General features: G+C 39.8%; 1 protein-coding gene across 1 annotated transcript; it reads left to right on the top strand.

Annotated features, from left to right (window-relative positions):
• The first annotated feature begins 93 nt into the window (after window positions 1–93).
• scarb2c (scavenger receptor class B, member 2c) lies at window positions 94–20,762 on the top strand. The gene is made up of 12 exons (XM_064309435.1): window positions 94–346; window positions 1,740–1,897; window positions 2,658–2,802; window positions 3,170–3,361; window positions 4,126–4,217; window positions 4,861–4,943; window positions 6,687–6,911; window positions 7,074–7,192; window positions 9,130–9,203; window positions 16,942–16,993; window positions 18,577–18,729; window positions 19,215–20,762. The coding sequence occupies exons 1-12, from the start codon at window positions 227–229 to the stop codon at window positions 19,254–19,256; spliced, it is 1,455 nt and encodes a 484-aa protein (XP_064165505.1). The 5' UTR covers window positions 94–226; the 3' UTR covers window positions 19,257–20,762.
• The last annotated feature ends 169 nt before the right edge of the window (window positions 20,763–20,931 follow it).

Genomic DNA, 20,931 nt, shown 5'->3' with positions numbered 1-20,931 from the left:
AACGAGATCTGTACACAAGTTCAAAGTAGTTAAGTATAAACTTAACACGAAAACTAAACAGGAGTTAGATGTTTTTTCTGATGAAAACTCTTTGTTAACGATGACACCATTCGCTTGAAGGAAACCGAAAGGCTGCAGATTCGGTAAACCAGTATCCCCATTCCAGTTCATTTAGGATAATTTAACGTCATTGTGCCAAGCTTTGTGTCGGATATTTTAAAGCAAAATGTTAAAATCAGGTTGTACATACGGCACTGGAGTGCTCTCAATAGTAATTTTGATTATAGGCGTTGCCTTGGTGTTGTCGCAAGTGTTTCAAAACGCACTATACTCGAGGGTAAAGGAGGTAAGTTGGGCAACTGCTTGCACTGTGTTGTTGATGTGCTGTTTTGCTTGTTTTTGTTCAACAAGAGAGTCAAACATAGCTGCTGCGTTGAACAAACTCGCAATCTAAGAACCGTAAAAAGGTTGAAGTGTAGGTTGATGTGAAGCTAATTTAGCTGGTTAAATGATCTAAATACGTTAGCTTTTTTTTATTTGTGCTTATTCTCAATCTCATTTCATGGTCTAAAGACGCTTTGTATATTTAGTAGCTAGTTATTTTGTCAAATTAGCTATGTTGACATGTTAACAAAGTAACAGCCTTGCTGCCAAAGGTAGAATGTTAACGTAGTTATCTTTAGTTAAACCTGGAAAGCTGAAGCAAAAAAAAGGTACGACAACACACCCACCAGCAGCGAATTGAATGAAATTCTTAAATGCATGTGACCATGCGACATCTCTAGGAAGTGATCTGTAGTAATCTTCTTTTTTTTTCAGCTGTATCAGATTATGGTTCTTAGTTGGATAATTATTTATGTTAGGTTTGTTGATTATTTTTGCTGAAATGTAACATATTCATGTAAAGGCTAATTACTTGGCAAAGGATAAAACATATTAATAGTATATTAGGCGTTCTGTGAAAACGTGAGAACTTGGGATACACACTACATTTCCAAAAGTTTGTGGACCCCTGAACATCACACCCAAATGTACTTCCTGAAAATCTCATTCTAAAACCATGGGCATTAATATGGCTGCTGTAACAGCCTCCGCACTTCTGGGAAAGTTTTCCAGTAGATTTGGAACATGGATGTGGGTATTTGCTTCCATTCAGCCACAAATCATTAATGTGGTTGGTCACTGATGTTGGGCATGAAGCCTAGCTCGCAGTCAGCATTCCAAGTCATCCTAAAGGTGTTTGATGGGGTAGAGGTCAGGGCTTTGTGCAGGCCAGTCAAGTTCTTCCCTACCAACCCAGCAAACCATTGGTTTATGGACCTTGCTTTGTGCACAGGGACATTGTCATGCTGAAACAGGAAATTGCCTTCCCCAAACTGTTGCCACAAAGTTGCAAGCACACAATACTTTATAATGCAATGTCATTGTATGCCCAATGGCCCTAGCCAAACCATGAAAAATAGCCCCAGGCAATTATTCCTCCTCCACCAAACTTTACAGTTGGCACTACTTGGGCCAGTACGGTTGGCATTATGAATTCTGCCAAACCCAAATTCGTCCGTCAGACTGCCAGATAGTGAAGCGTGATTCATCATTGGAAATGTAGTGTTGTCTAGGTGAATCTATACTTATTTGAAGTGTCAGAATTAAATCTATCACTGTTTGACGTGATTGCCTGGCTTGGCTGGTTTTGGTGCTGCATGTGTGCATTTATTGATCCAGTGGTCTTTGCTCTGCAGGAAATTGTGTTGAAGAATGGCACTGATGCATTTGTGGCCTGGAAGAATCCACCTCCTCCAGTGTATATGCAGTTCTACTTCTTCAATGTTACCAATCCTACCGAGGTGATGAATGGAGAACGTCCAGCGGTGTTTGAGATTGGCCCTTACACCTACAGGTAAAAAACTGGTCCTGTGAGTTTGTACATCTTCTTTCACTGCTGGCACAAGCAGGCTGAAGTTTGCTGATTGGTCAAAGGAGGCAGCAGCACACAATAAGGCAGTGGAAGCCTTGTAGACTAAAGAGCTCTCCTTCTGTAGGACATTTTAATGTATTGAAAATGGTGTGTCGCTCTGGGAGAAAGTCAGCTCTGTGTGGGCAGGATTCAGTTCCAGACTGTGTGGCTTATCGCTGAAACAGCAACTAGTGGTTTGGCTGGATATCTCGCCCAAAATTCTCAAGGTTTTTTGAATGCATAGCATTTTATTTCACAGGCAGCTTTGAGAAAAACTGCCCCTCCCCCGTGATAAATCATGTGTGATGACTGCTTCAATTACTGAAGTCAGAGGTAGTGTGTCACTGTGCCAAAAGTCAGTCACTAGGACAAAGGCCATCTTAGACACCAAAATGTGGAACTATTGTACGAGTTCTGATTCCCTTCCAGATCAGTTTCAATTTTACTCCTTAACCAATGAGACTTGTGTCAAATTGTCTGTAATGTTCATTCCATGCTCCCCTTACAGCAACTGTAGTTATTGTTGTTATCACCATCATCATCATCATTATATTATTATTATTATTATTATTATTATAGAAGTGACCTACATAAATTCCTTAGGTCTGGAAATTCCAGCAAATTATCGAAGGGCTATTATTGACCAAGTTTTCACAACATTGATATCAGACGTTTATGTAACTCAAAATCGTTCCCCCTGTAGAGAATTCCGCCCAATGGAGCAAGTGAGCTTTTCGGAGAACGGAACCAGAGTTTCGGCTGTCAATCCCAAGACTTACGTGTTTGAGCCCAGCATGTCCGTAGGACCTGAGAGCGACCTCATCAGAACTGTGAACATTCCTGCAGTGGTAGGATGACCTCAGTGTTCCACTCTGACCTTCATTTATGTGTTTACTGTCAGCCAGGCAAAACTGTAGTCCTGTGGTAAAACTCATAGAAAATACTTTATGTGCCTGGGAAACATTCTGTGTCTGCTATTTATGGTGTGAGTCCTACAGTGCCTCACTGCCTGTAAATTCTGAATTGTGCTTTATTATTCTATTTCTAGTATGATATAACCAGTAATTTCATGTAGTAATAACCAGTACTTAGCAATTAATGGCTGATGGTTTCAGTACTTATTTACCATTAAAAGTCTTATTAGTATAAAATTGCATTCAATATTTCTGTAGATAGTTATTGCAGGAACTTGTAAGAGGTTCATTTCTTTCCCAGACTGCAATGGAAATGTTTAAGCACAGCCGTGGAATGAGCATTGTCATCTCTGCACTCTTGAAGTCTACAAATGAAGCTCTCTTCATGACGCACACTGTTGGAGAACTTCTATGGGGCTATGAAGATCCCTTCCTAAAAGCTATCCATGTGATACATCCTGAAATCGATGTTAATTTTGGTCTCTTCTATAAGGTGAGTATATATGGTTGACAAATTAAAGGAAAAACCAACATAAAATGTCTTACTAAGGTGTTTGGCCACCATGAGCTGCAAGAACAGCTTTGATGTGCCTTAGCATAGATTCATCAAGTCTCTTGAATTGTACTGGGGGGATGAAACGCCATTTTACAAAAGATATTCCCTCATTTGGTGTTTTAATGATGGTGGTGGACAGCGCTCTCTAACATGTCAGTCCAAAATTTTCCATAGCTTGTTCGATTTGGTTGAGATCTGGTGACTGTGAAGGCCATAGCATATGATTCACATCATTTTCATACTCATCAAACCATTCAACTACGCTACTTACTATAATATTATAGTAAGTAGTGTAATTGTCGACGGACTGATCGCATCCTGCATTGACATTCTCAGTCACCTGAGGAAGAGTTTCTGTTCTGTTTTTCCTTACATATCGCACTGATGCATGGTTGTCGAATGTGCCCAATGTACAACCCTATTTACACTCTTTTAAAGTCACTCAGATTTTTTCTTTTTGCTTTTTTAATCCAAAATCGAGGTCAACTGGGCCTGCTCAGCATTTTTTATACATGTCACAGAGCATGATAGAGTGTTAATTGCTTAATAGTATCATGCAGTACACAGAAGCATCTGCATTCGTTATGTTGCTCCACTCAATTATTCTGGTTTTTCCTTTGTCACCCATCTATATATAATCCACTTGACTAATGAGCCATTTACTAATGAACAGATGCTGTGTTGTGTCCTCTCACTTCTAGATGAATGCCACAGATGATGGAGAGTATGTGTTCCTCACAGGAGAGCAGAACTACAAAGACTTCGCCAGAGTGGTTGAATGGAGGGGTGAAAGGTAATCTCTCAAGCAAATATATAATCCTAATAAATGTTATTATTATGCTATTTAATATAGTTAAAGCTGTATCCTTTTCTTTTAATTCCATGCTTTTCATTTATTGCCTTTTTGTGGAACTTGGTGCTGTGAATTCAGCTTCTGTCATTAGCTCTACTTTAAGGGGGGGTTCAGACAGGCTGGTTCAGTCACAAATGTTTGATTTTTTCCTTTGGACACTGCCCCCAAAGGCATGAATTGCCATTGAGTACCATGGATCACTGCTTCTACATGACTTTGGCTCCTTCATAGCTAGAACTGACATTATGGCTGGCTCCCATCATAAACATTGGCAAAATAACGTCTCACAGAAACATCACTTTGAGAACAGTGGTGACTCACACATGCATACAGCTCTCACCTGATAGCTGTTGTTGCTTGATTGTCAGTGTACAATACAGTTCATTTGTCACCAATTTTCTATCTCATTATGGTGCTACTTAAACGTAACTGGACTTCACAGGTTGTACAACATTGTTAAAATAAATTTGCAGAAGGGCTGATTAAATCTTGGCCTTTGCTCAGTAATTTCTTAGAGAATTAAAAAGACTGAGTGAGTAATCTTGTCAATTTTCTTATCGTTGTTTGTATTTCCTGTTTTCAGTTCTCTGAAGTGGTGGAGCACAGACGAATGCAACATGATCAATGGAACTAATGCAGCCTCTTTCCACCCAATCATCACTAGATGTCTATCATATTGGTTCTCCACAGAATATCCTTTGCAGGTGTGTACAGGGGCATAAACTTGACTGTGTTGTTGGATTGCAATGAAAAAGAATTGACTTTCATTCAATATGGTGACTTAAATGTACGAATGCAGTGCACAATTAATAATTGAAGGGGATTAACTTTGGGCCCTTTGCTAGTAATACTAGGAATTAAAAAGACTCCAGCTGAAAGTAATTTTACTTTTGTGTTTTATCTTTTCAGGTTCTCAATGGGGACCATGATTCTAATGCAAATGATCAAGGAAAGCGTCCTTAAATCTCTAAATTTATGATGTTCTCTGATCTTTGCGGTGTGTACGGTAAACTGCACATGTCGTCTGTTAGGACTAGTGTCTTGGTCATGGTTTAGCTGTAGGCGTGTTCAGCAGCAGCTGACAGCAGCTCAGTTCAACTCTACCTCATTGTACATTGCAGGAATGGGTTTTTTTTTGTCCTGTCAGCTGGATATTGCATAGCTCAGGTCCATTATACATATTGAGTGCCAATTTCTTGTTATGTCCCAAATATGAGACAATATTTGCACAACATGGATAAGCTAAAGCTAGGTCTACAAAATTGGGCAAGTAACGGACTGAGCCGTGTACAACTTGCTATGTGAAATTGTATCTGTCTATGTCGTAATGAGCTGAGGACCAGGGCTCTTCTTTTGGTGAATTTCACTGTACTGTGATTTAAGGGGAAGTTCATGTTGTGAAAGAAACTGCTTTGCTCAACAACGCTATGCTGATAGCTGAGGCTGCCATTGCCTTGACACAGGCTAATTTCATATGAATCTCCCCCAAAATGAATGGGGTGTCATTCGTTTATTTAGTGTTTAATAGCCCAGTGTGTCCACATTTTGTTTCCATTAAGTCATGTAAACCATAATTATTCACAATGCTTCTCAAAGCCAGAGCGCTTCACAAATATGGTTTATTTGCATCTCAGTTTGGAGAGGTCTCTGTTTGAACATGTTTAGAATTGTTTGCCAACTGTTCGCTGGAAAACCTTTGGAAGCGATTCTGATTTCGGCCATCTGTGACTTGTAGGCTGTGATATAAGATTGATGCCGTGCCATCGCCTCATTTTCCACACCGTCTCCCTCTTTCTAAAACCAAAAAAAAGAGATTGATTATTAAGATGTGGGTCTTCTCTCTGCGGGGAGATGGCGGACCCACTGCCATTTTCTCACTGTCAGCTGCTTCTCTCACAGAGCCCGCATGCGTGGGGACGGCAGCGGGGCTCCGTTTGCTCCCTGTGTCCTTTGATAAGCCTCTGGGGTGCTGATGTCGGCCCTTCTGATTGAGGAAGTGCTCGTAATCTTTTGATGTTGCCTTTTCATTTTTTCCCTTTTTTGTTAAGACCTTGAATATGCCATCTAACACGTTATCAGTCCTGTGAAATGGTCTGATATGAGCTAACACAGTCTCACTAATTCACACTCGTTCAGTCGTGCTACTTAGCTACACATTACAGTACATGGCTGTTCCGTAATGACACACCACTCTGTGGAATTGCCCTCGGAAAGTGTGTCAGCTGTGGCCATTGCCTGTTTATAAATGCAGAGAAAAGCATCTTTTTGAAGGACAGATGGGCATGAAACGACACGCATGCAATAATGCTGACCACAAAGCCGGACTGGGCACTGACGGGCCACAGTAGTCTCGTGTTGTGTGTTTATCTTCAGTGATTGCCTTATTGTTGGACTTTCCCCAGAAAACAGCACTTTTGACATTGTTTTTTTGCGCATTCCTCTGCTTCGGACACAGGTCCATTTACGCCCAGTATGAGAAGGATGTCAGCGTGTTGGGTATCCCGGCCTACAGGTTTGTGCCGCCCAGTGAGGTGTTTGCCAACCTCACGCTGAACCCAGCTAACGCTGGCTTCTGTGTACCAGCCGGGAACTGCCTGGCATCAGGTCTGCTCAACGTTAGTGTCTGCAAACAAGGTGAGAGGCTGTTTGAGAAAATTATGACGCATCAGAGCGTTTTTTCCATATTATATTATATAACATATATATGTAAGATATAAATTGACAAATTAATATTATATTCACAATCAGCCATCTTATTCTTTCTTTTTGTGTATTTTTTTTTTTTTTTTTACACAGGTGCTCCAATTATAATGTCCTCTCCACATTTCTACCAGGCAGATGAGAAGTTTGTTAATGATGTTTTTGGAATGAAACCAAAGAAAGAGTACCATGAAACGGTCCTTGATATCAACCCAGTAAGTGTGATGCAGATATTCTTTTGTGTTTTCAATTGTTCACCACTAGAGGTCGCACTGCTACAGTTTGCATGGGATGAGGCTAATTGACCTCTTGGAAAAAAATAAGAAGCAGTTTAAATAATATTACAATATAACAGACCTTCAGTTTTCCACTTTGGGAAGTTTCATTTCAATTGTCTGTGAAAAACACATGTAAATTTCAAATTTCTTTACTTCTGTAAATTTTGATGAACTACATACAGATTTCAGATCTTTTAGAACTACATAAAGATCTCAGATCTTCTAGAGCATAAGTAATTAAAATTACAGCGAATAGGTGGGTACCCAGGTTAGAAGCACGAGTCCTTGGTGTGTCAGACCTGACTCATCGTGTAAGAGTATGTCTGGTCGACCTGCCTATGCTGACTGCATATGAGATGTTGTCTGGCACAGTAACTAAGTGCTACAGCTGGTGGTCGTGGAGGGAGAAGACCCCATGGCTGGTATAGTAGCTTGTGCTTCGACAGACATGGCTTGTAGTCTGCACCCTCCTGAATTTAAGAAGGGCATCATAACAGTGGCCCTTCCTTCAGTAGGGGCAAAATGGTTAGACATTTGTAAATATTTTAACTTAAAATAAAATAAAATTGAGATATGGCCTTTTAATGTACCGTGCACCCAGTTGAGTGAATGTGCTGTTTAATAAGTAATGCAGTCTTATGGCTTTGAAATTCTGCTGATAAACTGAGGAGTTTTCAGGTGTCTTTACTCCCCCTGTTTACTTCAGGTTTAACTGTGTTTAACCCACGAGTGTTAACTTGTCACCTACTGTAGCACCTTAGTAACTAAGATTACCTCAGTAACTAAGTAGTCAAAGTCAGACTTCTGGGCCCATTGCTCTCCTGATGAACTCAGGAAGTTTCACCTCAAGGAGCATGGTAGGCCTGTTGGTCTGAAGTCCTGATTGATAAGCAGCCGTTTATAGTGCTGTTGTTCAGATGCCAGTAATTGGGGTTGTACCAGGGACAGAAGTACTCAAGATAAGGCCCGACGCCTTGTTGTCAGGTCACTGGCACCGATTGATATATTGTGCTGGTGAAGTCCTGCAGGTCCCAGATGATACCGTTGCTGTTTGTCCTTCTGCACGTACGATGCTGCTAAATTTAGAGCTGCGCTGTCACCACTGTGATCATGATGATCATTACTCCAGTGATTAATGACTGAAGGATAATCTGGAACCCTTCAGTCGGTTTATTTAAAATTATTGGAATCTGTGTCGTTAGTCAGTTGGTCAGTTAGCCAGTCAATCACTTCAAATCAGTTGATTACCTTTTTAGTCAAGTGGCCATTTTCTTGTTCAGAAGAGTTGTTAAAGTATTGTTCAGAGTATTCTTTTTATTAATTCATTTTTGATGGATTAATGAACTGTGTGCTGTGTTGAGGGTGGATGTGGCATAGTTTAATTGAGATCAATATATTTGGAGCAATCAGCTGAAAGTTTAATTCTGAATCATAAATGAATTTCCGCATCAGAGTCCAGCAGCCCACATAAACTCTTATCTCTGCTATATAGGCTTTTCTTATCTCTTGCTTTAATTAAGCATGTTGTAGCTTACTGTAATGAATTATGCTGCTGATTGTATTTTGATCGAATATGTAAATAACAACTTATATTTGTGCTTTTTTCTGTATGCTGTGAATGTTAAAACCATCAACAGAGGGCAGTAAAGTTCCGTTTTCATTTTAATCATCACATTTTGTCCTTTTCAATCAACAGCATATATTCCAATGTTCTTTACTTATTCTTATGTTTTCTTCATGTGTTCCTTATGTAACATTAAATAACAGCAGACATTTTGTTTAGGATGTAGGTTTTAGGCTGTTTAATCCTTATCTGTAACCCTGTACAGTGTACCGCAGATAATGCGCATAGTCTCAAAATAATCTCCCCTCAGCTCACTGGGATTCTTCTGAGGGCTGCGAAACGTCTGCAAGTGAACGTCTACATCGAGAAAATTCCAGTTTTCAGGTGAGCTTTTTATTTTGGAAATGGCTTAGAAGTTGTGGAGGAAAATCCCTTCTTAGGTTTGGTGGGTGAGTCGGTGATGCAAGAATAAAGACTAGAACGTATGATTTCTTCTAATAACCTTTTTATTCTCTTTAATCAATAATCCTTTTCATGTACGTAGGCCTACAGGAGGTCTCTAGTACCATACAGATACATAGAGAGCTTCTTCCCATTATGTTTTTACATCCTTTTTATACAACCAGATCTCCTCCTACCCTGATGTATCTTCCCTTTAAAATAACCAATCCCAGCCTAGGTCAAACATATGTTTCATAAGTTAGTTTAACAATAACTATTATATAATCTTCCATTTTAATCAATGACAGATATTTCACTACACACACTTACAGAGAAATATATATGCATGACTTGAATAACAAGTATTTGTCCTCATGGTTAACAATTGATCCATCTTCCAGTTTCAAAGTACATGCACTTTACATGCATTCACTACATGCTGTAATCCAACTGAAATATTGACTCATATACATACCACCATGTTCTAACAAACTATGTTTATATCAATGCTGTTGCCGTGATTACTTTGATTTTCATTCATTCATTTTAATAGAATATAATCTATACATTTACTATATATAGCAAATCACTTCTTTCTAAATTAGTATCCTTTCTCTTCTCTTACAACTCAAAGGTCTTCTGCACAAGATTGTTTCCCACCAGAAGTTACTTACAAAATTCCACTCAAATAAATGTTGTTCCTGCAAGTGAGGTTCAAAGATTCTTTAGATAGTATGCATCAGTGTACAAGGAGACCACTGTCTTTCCTTAGTTACAAATAGACATAACACAGAATACCTATTGTTCTTCAGAGATCATCCCATAATCACATACATTTAAATATATTCTTGATCAGTACAATCTTTCATAAGAAGAAATGTAAAAACATTAAAAGAATGAAGAAAACCCATACTTCCACAAAGTCCGGACCATAATCTGCTGAATGTCCCAAGCTTATGGCCTTCCCGATTCTCGGCCAGCTCTAATCCACTTTAAAGTTCTTCAAAAATAAGTTCTGTTCATATTACATAAAGATGATACCGGGAGTCTTGAAGTCATTTTCATGGCATTAGAGCGGTGTTCATCATGATGCACACTGTGGCCATGTCAAAATGAAAATTAAATAAACCTGATATGTTCCTGATATTTGATATTCCATGACATAAGATAACCAGTTGACTCAATTCACAAAATCCAGCGTTCTAAAACTTTAGACAACCATTAAACAAACAACCCTGATGTCACCTGCACTTACTCAACAGGGGTTGGCTACTATTTATTTCATGGCATACTCCATGAAGTGGATGTCTTTTCAGCAAACCAGATTGGCAGCCAATGCAGGTCATTTCTTATACTAAAGCACAATTGGAATGAAAGTCCTGGAAATGTGTAAAACATCTCTGCATTAATACACAAACATAAGGAATTTTGTCATGGTGCATAATCATAGTAGGATGAGGTGTACACTTTTTGCCATCTGTCTAAACACGATTCTAATCTATTGTAACAGGATGAATTACATTAGATGAAAGGTAGTGTTGGCATGTGCCGTGTCTTTGCAATTTCCTTTGTATAATATAGACATGGAAATTGGCAGTGCTTCTCCAGGAGATTATGCCAGTAGTTTCTGTCAGGAAGGGGAATGGTTCATGGATACTGCTAGTTATGTAAAAAAATATATTGAAATGACAAAACACCTGGTTAAACTAGGCTGTAATGAAACTCAGTGTTAAGTGGTGGTATTTGTATTGGTGTAGTACTGGTGGGGTAGTGTTGTGTACAGTCTGACCAATAACATTCCCCTGTTGCTCATTAAGCACTTTTGCATGTCCCTGATGCAAAGAATTATGTAGTACAGCCGCTAACTGCCGTCCCATTCACACAAACACAGGCAGATAATTCCCATATTGAACTATATTTTAACAATGTTCCACCACTTTGCTGTGTGGCTCAGTTGTACTTTAATTAAAAACACTATTTGTACTCTGACATCACTTTAAAGTGGAATTAAATTAAGAAACCATATAAGGACAGTTTACATGCATGTTATTTATTGGTCACAGTAAAATAATATAATTAAATAATTATATTATTAATTTTGTTTTTGAAAACATTATGCAATCCCGTTTAATTAAGTTGCTTTTGCATAGTTCTGTCTGCGTATCTTGAGAGCGCTCTTGCTTTCTTGGTTATTTTTTCCTGTCAAGCATAGGTCTCAATTAAAATGGTTTGTAAGAATGTGGTTAACTAATTTAAGAGAAAAGCACAAGACAGTATGTGCCCTACACACTTTAGCAGGTGTGCTAATTGATATAAATCAAATGACCTTTGACCTGTTAAATATAGTGCTGTAAAGTGACATGGGTGGAAGTTTTGGGGGTGGTACCCAAAGGTCAGTGACCTTTGAACTGACCCAACTGCCAAAGTGGACGCGAACATGCTGGAGTGGGTTTTACAGCGCTGAGCTGTAAGCGGCAAGTCATGTTTTCCAGAAGGAAATGACTTCTGGGCTTAGTCACGTGACGCTGCTTTGATTTGTCAACCCACAAGAGCAGTGTCTGGCTTCCTTGCCATCCCCCCTCTCCTCCGTGGCTGTTTGCGGCTTAGGGTGAATCACGATGCCCTGCAGCTGCCCTGTCATGAAACTGTGGGCGTGCCCAATGGGAGTCCACCGTGGAGAAAGCCTTTGCCCTCTTAAGCCACACTTTCACATTGCTGCCAATAAGCAGTTTGGCAGATACACAGCCACTGTGGTTCAGCCATGTGTCTTCTATTAGAATGAGGGAGGCCGCAGATTTGCAAGTTACTTGTGTGTTGATTTAACTATGGATCATATTCTTTGGGTGCTGAAGGCATTTCAATTTCAGATTCAAGTTAAAGGAAGGTCAACTAAGAAAGTTATAACTGGACAATACTGCTGTAACTCATTAATTAAAATGTACATTTTCATGTAAGGCTTAATTATAATTTATACTTTCTAAATGTCATGTCTCATAAGTTTTACCCATAAAGTTTTACCCGTTGCAGTTAGGAATGTTTCAGCAGGTTCATATTTAGGCTTTTTGTGAAAGTCTTGATTTTTATGTTATTTTATTTCTCCATTTGGAGTAGTCTTGTAGCCAAATCTTAAGTCACTTTATCAGGTAGTGAAGGCCCTTCATACCACACTTGTACAACAGGTGTTTAGCAAGTCCCAAAGCTCAAGCTGGGTTCTTCTGGCCAGCTGTGTTAAGTCTTATCAGGCAAGATTTGTTCTAGTCTAGACTCCAGTCATTTCAACACTGTGCCACTATATGGCATTGTACAGTGCTACTAGCGGCCTGTTTATCACTATGAGTCACCGTTTAGTTTGTTGTTTTTGTCCCTATTTCATTATTGTTTCCAAGTATTAACCAGCAGTGTTAGCAGCTTGCTTAGAGAATGACCATTCCTCCTGTTTTCCACGCTCAATCAAGCAAAACAAAGCTTAACTGGGACATTAAGCAAATCTGAGCTGCTGTAGCTTTTTCCTGGTAGAGGGCAGCCAACTGAGTAAAAAAGCCCCAGACTTCACCGTGATGCTCTATTTAAGGTGCTAGGGCACTGTATCTGCAGTAAAATTATCAGGTCATACAGAACGGCCCATGAAGTGATATTGGCTGTTGTGCTTGCACTCTTTTGAGAATGCTGCACAAAAATGCGCACTATGTATCTCTTCCAGTTCATGATGGGTGTGAACAATCATGAAATGCCAAGCATTTTCATTTAGCTATTATGGACTTGTCAAATTCACACAGTACCAGACAGTATCCTAAGGGTGCTTTTTTGCTTTTTGTTATTAGCCGTCTGTATTTGTATTTGTCTGATCTGAACTGAGGAAAAACACAGGCTTTCCAACATTTGTGTGCAGGGCCTTTGGGATATTATTCAGTGCTTGCTGTGCCTTCTCCCCCATATTTCTTCCTCTAGCGCAGTAGGGGTGTTTTTCCCCATAAGGAATGTTTGCTTTACAATCTTCCCAGCTGATAATGCCTCCTTATTTATTGGCAAGCTACGGTCTAGTGTCAGTGACTGTTGCCAATATGATATTCTCCTTGTACAAGGGTTTGAGGAAGGGGTGGCTGTCAGTTTTTGTGGAATGAAACCGGGGTGATCAGTTGAAGGAACTGAAATCGCACTTCCTCTCTCAGATCCAGTACATTCTTCCCCTTTGGACGTGTACATGTTATGACCCTTACTGATAGTACATGAAGTTACATTTTGGTATTGAGTAGATGCCAGTAGCGTAGCTGTCCTCAACTGCACCCCACCCACCAACCGGCCACCGCCCCCCCCCCCCCCGCCCCCGCTTCCTCCTGCTTCAGATTGCCCAGTAAACTGTAGATGTCCATATCTAATGTACTTACTTTCCAAGAATATCTGTCATGTACAATGCTTGCATCTTGGTGATGCTGTTGTCAGTATTAATGTGATTTTCAAACAAAACGGCTCAATTCATTTGAAAGCTGTAGTTTTCTTCCTTGTACTAAAATTTTGAGTCAGTTTGATGACTACCTCCTTAGAAAATCTGAGCAGTGTTTGATGGATCCACTTGTTATCTGAGCAGCAGTTGTTTTGCTTACAATTCATGCAAGTAGTAGGACAAATTAGACGCCATTTTAAACATTGATTTAAAGGTCCAGCAACATTCTCAGAGAATTGCCTTTTTAAATGTAAGGGGAGATAGGGTTAAATCTTTCCTGATCATCATGTGCCTGTGCTAACATTACTTTGCTCTCAATGTCTTTGGATGTAGCTATACTTTATCACATTATGCAGATTACCCATCCGACAAGCCTTTACGTAACAATTCATTTATATAAAACTATACACTTTATATAATACAGCATCCAAATTTTTCATGAATTGTGAATTGAAATTTTAATTTCAATGAATTTGTTTTCTACAGAAGAGCTTGTTGCACTTGAAGAACATATAGGTCAGAGTAATGTTTACTGTGTGAACTGGACTTAATGTGTTCATGGCTATGAATAACTCTACAAAATCGGTATTGTACCTTATCGGACCTGTGTTTTGTAGTTGTTCCAGTGACCTTTGGTATGCACTTGTTGTACGTCGCTTTGGATAAAAGCATCTGCCAAATAAATGTAATGTAATTTAATGCTGTGGAAAATATGAGTAATAAAGGGATCATATTCTCAGAATTTTTAATCAGTCAGATCAATTAACACTTAAAATGTTCTGTAATGTCCTAGATGATGATTCCTTTAGATAGGGGGTGACCTTTTTAACTAATTGGCATCAGGGAGGGATATGCTATTACTGACACAAAGTGGCGTAATAAGGTGAATCATTATGTGGCAAGCGTGCATGATTGAGCCAGTCTGGTTCCCATTATCTTGGGTTTTTTTAAATCAATACTCACTCATCGTCCGTATTCACACCCAGCGTGCCCTTTTGGCGGGAGCCTGGAGCCTCTCAGAAATCTGCCATTTTCCCGCTGTGGTTAGATCTGGGCTTTTGTGAGTGCACTGTTGGAGATTTTAGCAGTGTTTTTGAGAGTTTGCTGGGTGCTTGCTGTTTGTGGTCAGCTGATTAAGCCAGGAACCTACAAATTCCCATTCTACCACAATCACCAGATTTGACATCCATTTAAGGATTTGAGGATTTGTATGAACAGCTGAAAATTGCATTTACTTAACGGGATTTAATTTTAGAGAAGCCATTAAACGTAATAATTGTTTTGGGACGTTTCTTTCTTCTGCCTAATAAATGGAGAAGCAGAAATATACACCTCTGATACTGCAATAGTATCATTCAGTGAAGCCGTGAGGTGTTCAGCTATTAAGAGCGAACACAAAGGTTGTAAATGGCTGATGTTTTAGATTGATTAGTTTGTGCTGCAGCGGCAAATCTCAGAATTGATTACAAATTATTGGCAGTTACCAAAGAGTTATTCATTTTTAATGTTATCTCTGGACTTTACTCCTTTCAATTACAAATGGACAGTGCTTATCAGTATTGTTTTTAAATGATCATGAATGTGCAGTAAATTTTATTTTTATGGTATGTTAAGGATGTTCACAGTTAATGCTTGAATTAAAGTAAGGAATGTTACTGCTATGGAATTGTTATCTTGAAGATTATGCCCTATCTTAAAATTTAGTATTTGTAAAGTAGTATTTTACTGTGTAAAAATTTTATTTGTGCAAACATGGCTTTTTATGAGTTGAAAGATTGAATAGATCTTGCAAAATTCAAATTAAGCTTTTTACTGAACTGAAACTGAATACTGGAAAAACTTCTTACCAATTCAAATTATGAAACACAAAGTCAGTTCTCATATTATGATATGCTATAATTGTCTTGTCTGTGGTTTCCTTTAAGAAGTCCTGCCCCTTAATGTTGCAATTCCCTGTGCTGGTCTAGGGGTATGTGTATACTGCAGTGCTGAATTATTTTGGATTTTCAGTTAATTGAATACCTAAAAAAATGTCTCTTCCAGCTGGTTAGCAGAGTCACTGGGTTGCCATGAAACCTTACAGCTACTGAATATCCTGCATTGCATATTATAGCTATTTGCCAAAGCAAAATCATAGCTATTTGAAAGCAAAATCTGTATTTTTAAAAATGTATCGTTATTCAAATTTTTTAGGCGATTGGCGCATACTGTACATGCACCTTGCCGTCTTCAGGTTGGAAGATTCATGTGTAGGGGGCATTTGGGATGATAATATGGTGAAGACATAGGGAAATTTAATTCATAATGTCCATTCTGAGAGTGGAGAGGCAGATGTGGAATGGCCCAGATCAGTTTCAGTGGAATGACGTGTGTCTTCAGCTAAATCAGGACATTACAGGGGGAAAGAGTCTGCTTTGGCAAGTGAACTACTGTAGTTGGCAGAGCAGAGGATCCATTTTGGGTGCAATTGAATACTGCATCACATAGTCAGGGATACCAGTATAGTATATAAATAATCAGCATAGCGCGTAAATGTACGGGCTCCGTATTATACCGCCAGGGTAAAACCACAAGGGCTAAAGTTGGCAATAAGCTGAGGGTGGCAATAAAATGGCAGTGGGTGTTTAAATGGCATATGATGTGCTATATAACTTTATTATTTCACAGGACTGCAGTGCTTTATTTCATAAGAAGACTGATATGCTGTATTCATCTTACCAGCATTGTTTTTGCCAACTTATGTGCTACTGTGGCTTTACCAGTAGACTGAACAGTCTTTGAGCAAAAGCACTTCTCACCAGTTCATAAGTCTTTCTTTTAAAACGTTTTAGGTAACTTTTACCTTTCTTTGGTGAACTGTAGAACCACAAGTTTTTTCCAAATATGAATGCTTTGGGTAACGCTGCTTCTTTTGATGTGTCTCGTTCAAAGTTAAGACATTTCCCATGCATAGAATATATTGCTGACAAGTTTTGGACTTTGCAACGATGGGACGGGTGTCCAAATACGATCAGACATTCTAAATTATGCAGAAAAATAATATGGGATGAAAATATGGATGGAAAATATGGGATGGAAATGAAACAGGGTGTGGGGAGTTATTTCATCAATAGTAACCCTTCATCTGAAGACAAGTTGAGGCATATGAGCTAAAGAATAGAACCTGGATCACAGAGAGGAGTGTAATATTTAGGTGAAATGTGAGTTCTGGCATGTTCTTTTTCCTTTTTTCCTTTGCAGCCAAACCGGTAATGTCCAGACACTGGTATTTCCTGTGATGTACCTCAATGAGGTAAGACTTCCATTTTCATTGTTGCTTTGTTTGGAATTGCAATTAATTTCTGAAGTCATTGTCACACCTCAGGGCGGGGACCTGGGAATAAGCTGATAGGAATCGGACAAAGATGTGAAGAACATGGCTGCTGAGTACATGATTAGAAAACACGGTTGCAATGCGAGAACAAAATGGTGGGCTATAAATAGTAACCATTTAAAGCAGGATGTTAGCCCCACTCATGTTGGCCAAATGGAGGAAAGGTTACTTTGTTGGAAGAAGCAAACTTCTGAGTTTGTTTAGTGGACTAACTAGATGCTTCAGTGCGGTTTGCTCTTCTAAAAGCCAACCTCTGAGCACGCACCATATAACCCACATTGCTCAACCACACCGCTCAACCACACTGCTCAACCACGCCATTCAACCACACCACTCAACCACACTGCTCAACCACACCACTCAACCACACCATTCAACCACACCACTCAACTGCACTGCTCAACCACGCCATTCAACCACACCGCTCAACCACACTGCTCAACCACGCCATTCAACCACACCACTCAACCACACTGCTCAACCACACCACTCAACCACACCATTCAACCACACCGCTCAACCACACCATTCAACCACGCCATTCAACCACACCGCTCAACCACGCCATTCAACCGCACTGCTCAACCACGCCATTCAACCACACTGCTCAACCACGCCATCCAACCACACCATTCAACCACACTGCTCAACCACACCATTCAACCACACTGCTCAACCACACCATTCAACCAGACTGCTCAACCATGCCATTCAACCACACTGCTCAACCACACCATCCAACCACACCGCTCAACTACACTGCTCAACCACACCGCTCAACCACACTGCTCAACCACACCATTCAACCACACTGCTCAACCACGCCAGTCAACCACACCGCTCAACCCCAACCTTGTGTAAAAGCAGTGTAATACATACCATATCAGGGCTTTCAACATTTCTTCCCTTTGGGGAGTTTTTTTTGCCTTATGTACCTGCTATTTGGGGGTTGAGGCCTGGTGTTTGCTCTGTTTACTCTTTTTGCTCTGTCTCTTGCCTTGCTACTCCGTAAAGTGTCTTTGAGACAGTTCTCTGTAAAAAGCGGCATACAAATAAAATAAAATTGAATTGAATATCAACATTTTGAAAGAAGCCACTTTCCACATTGTTTGGCTGCCAGGACTAAGCAAGTGCGTTCAGGCAAGATGATTAATGGATTGTTTTTGCCTGGAATTATCCATCGTGTTCTTTTTGTATGTGTAAAGGCCACCAGAGATTCAGCTTATGTAATACTGCAGAGTCTGTTTTTGATACTGTAGATCCAAACCTCATGGCTTCCTGAAAACATGTTTTTATCTTACGGGAACCCTTGAGAAGTTAAGGCCACTTCCCAGGATAGCGTGGCCTCGTGCTGTGGTATTTGTACAGAGGCTGCAACTTCCCAGCAGGAAGCTACCGGCATTGTTTCCCCAGATGATGAGACTTAATTTGGCTCAATGGTGGTGGTCCATGGTGAAGATCGCGATGTTCCTTGTGATCCCCCCCGCCTCTTCCCCGTCTAGAGCGTGACTATTGATGAGGAGTCGGCCAAGAAGGTGAGGGCGGTGGTCACCAAGGGCGACGTGGTCGTCAACATACCCTTCATCCTGATTGGCCTGGGCATCCTGATAGGCATAGTCTTCACAGTGCTAATGTGCTGTCAGCGAGGCCCTGAGGTGAGCTGCGGTCATGTGACGTTCTTATTGGACCATTTCTCATACTGTGTGCCCAACCCATTTAAGTGCCATCAATCTCTGTCAACTTGGGAAAGTTGATTGGCACTCCTCACATTTGAATGTGGGCCTTCATTTTTGACTTGAGCACTAATTGAACAATAATGAATAGTGGGTTGGGAGCAATATAAAATAGTCTATATATGTCACCCTGAATAAGTACTTATTATTAATATAAAGCTATTATTATGATTATGATTATTTTTTATTATTAAAAATATTTAAATTTTAATATTTTTGGTGCTGCTATCATCATCATGATTGTTGCCATTACCACTACCTTTACCTTTGCCACTACCACCATCGTATATACCACCATCACAGTATAGCGTGACCTTGTATTGGCCTTGGGATTGGCTGCATTTCCAGGGTTCACTCATTTTTGACTGACTGGGCTGGATGGTGATTCTTTGTCCTGTTTCTTTCAGTCCACTGCATCAGAACGTCAGCCCCTCCTAAGCTCATCCTAACGGCGTCAGGGAGGAGAAGCTGGGAGACCGAGGTCACTGTGGTCTCCCCATTGAAGGTGCCAGGTGGAGAAAGCACTGCTCCAGCAACCATTGCCTCACTCAACTAATAGTGTTTCTTGCATGTTACTGACATTTCCCGAGGATTAGAAGGGCCAATGTACTGGGCAATCTCCACGAGCTGATGTGCTCCAAAGAATGTTTCTAATACAGTGTGTCATTTTATTCTTTTAACCACACACATGGTAGGTCCACATGGTGGTGATAACTAAGAGACTTTCATCAGTGTTTTATATCCTTTTACCATTTTTACCATTTTTTGCAGCTTTTTGTTATACCTGGGTCCCAGAGATTTACATTTTCTAAATGACTAGTATTGGAGGATTCTTTCCCAGAATGGAGATGTTGAGTGCTTGGAACTTAGCCTGACAGCTATCGGTTCACCAGACAATCCTAGTGGATTTATGTCTATGAGTTATGATGCCATCTTGGAGATGGAAGTTTTAAGCGAACACTGTCAGTGTGGTCCTGCAGAAAGTGGCTTACAAACTTTGAACATACCACAGTGTAGTAATCATTCTGAACAGGAGGTAAATCATGCATTAGAAGCAAAGATTTTGAAAGATAATATATTGTGTCATTAATTTGACATTTCAGATAGTTTGGCTCTTGTTCTTTTTTTACTCATTGATAGCAGGCAAGTTGAAGGTTTGAATCCTTTTTTTAAGGTTTGAATGCTTCAAGAGTTCCTGTTAATGAAAGTGATGCTTGTTGTACATCATTTGTTTGCACTTTAAGGGTATTATAACCACTTTGACAGGGATTTTAATGACTTTGAAATTACTTTTTTCATTTGAGAAAGCAGATTTTTAATAGTAGGGTTTACTGTTTTCCCTTAGGAAATAACCTGTTCAGATGAATGCCTGTCTTTGCTGAATATAGAATGAACAGGTAAATGTATTCGGAATTCCAATAAAGAAGTGGAATTAGGGATGTTTATAAGAACATTGATCGATTAATTTTATTGATTAAATGGTAAAATTTCAAACCGTTCCAATGAATAGCCTAACGTTTGCGATTAGATTTTACATTAGGAGACGTTTCTCCGTCTTTAGACACAAGTCCCCTCGACTGGAGGAAAGTTGCCGAGTCATGGTTCCCTCAACTGGCAGCATTCGCAAAACGTAATTTGCCCATTCTTAGAACTCCGTTGCCATCTGAGCACGTGTTTTCAGCTGCCGATCTCACCTTCAGCAGACTGCACACCAGACTGACCCCAGAGCGCTCATGCTCATATTCCTGTAAGAAAATGCTTAGGTATTAAGTTAGCGAATGGTGTTACGGCTGCATGTTACAGACAGGAATATAGCCTATCAGCGATCTTTTACTTACCTTTTTATTTTCTGCACATCAAGAGGCCAACTTTACAAAGTGGGGAACTTGCTACCATTTTGTATAGCCTACCACTTTCACTACAGAATACACTATTCAATAGATCCATGTGTTTTTTTTAAATTTATTATAAGAACTTGTTAGCAGCTACAAGTTAAAGACAAAAAAACCAAAAGCAGTTAATATGTTTATTACCGAGTTAAGCATTAATAAGCAGCATTAATAAACAATATATTTTATCACCATCGCAGTGGTGATAAAAGTCTCAGTGGTCCCTCCTCTCCTG

The sequence above is a fragment of the Anguilla rostrata genome, chromosome 14 (assembly GCF_018555375.3).
Source record: "Anguilla rostrata isolate EN2019 chromosome 14, ASM1855537v3, whole genome shotgun sequence".
NCBI classification, from domain to species: domain Eukaryota; kingdom Metazoa; phylum Chordata; class Actinopteri; order Anguilliformes; family Anguillidae; genus Anguilla; species Anguilla rostrata.
This window is presented reverse-complemented; position numbering and strand designations above follow the sequence as displayed.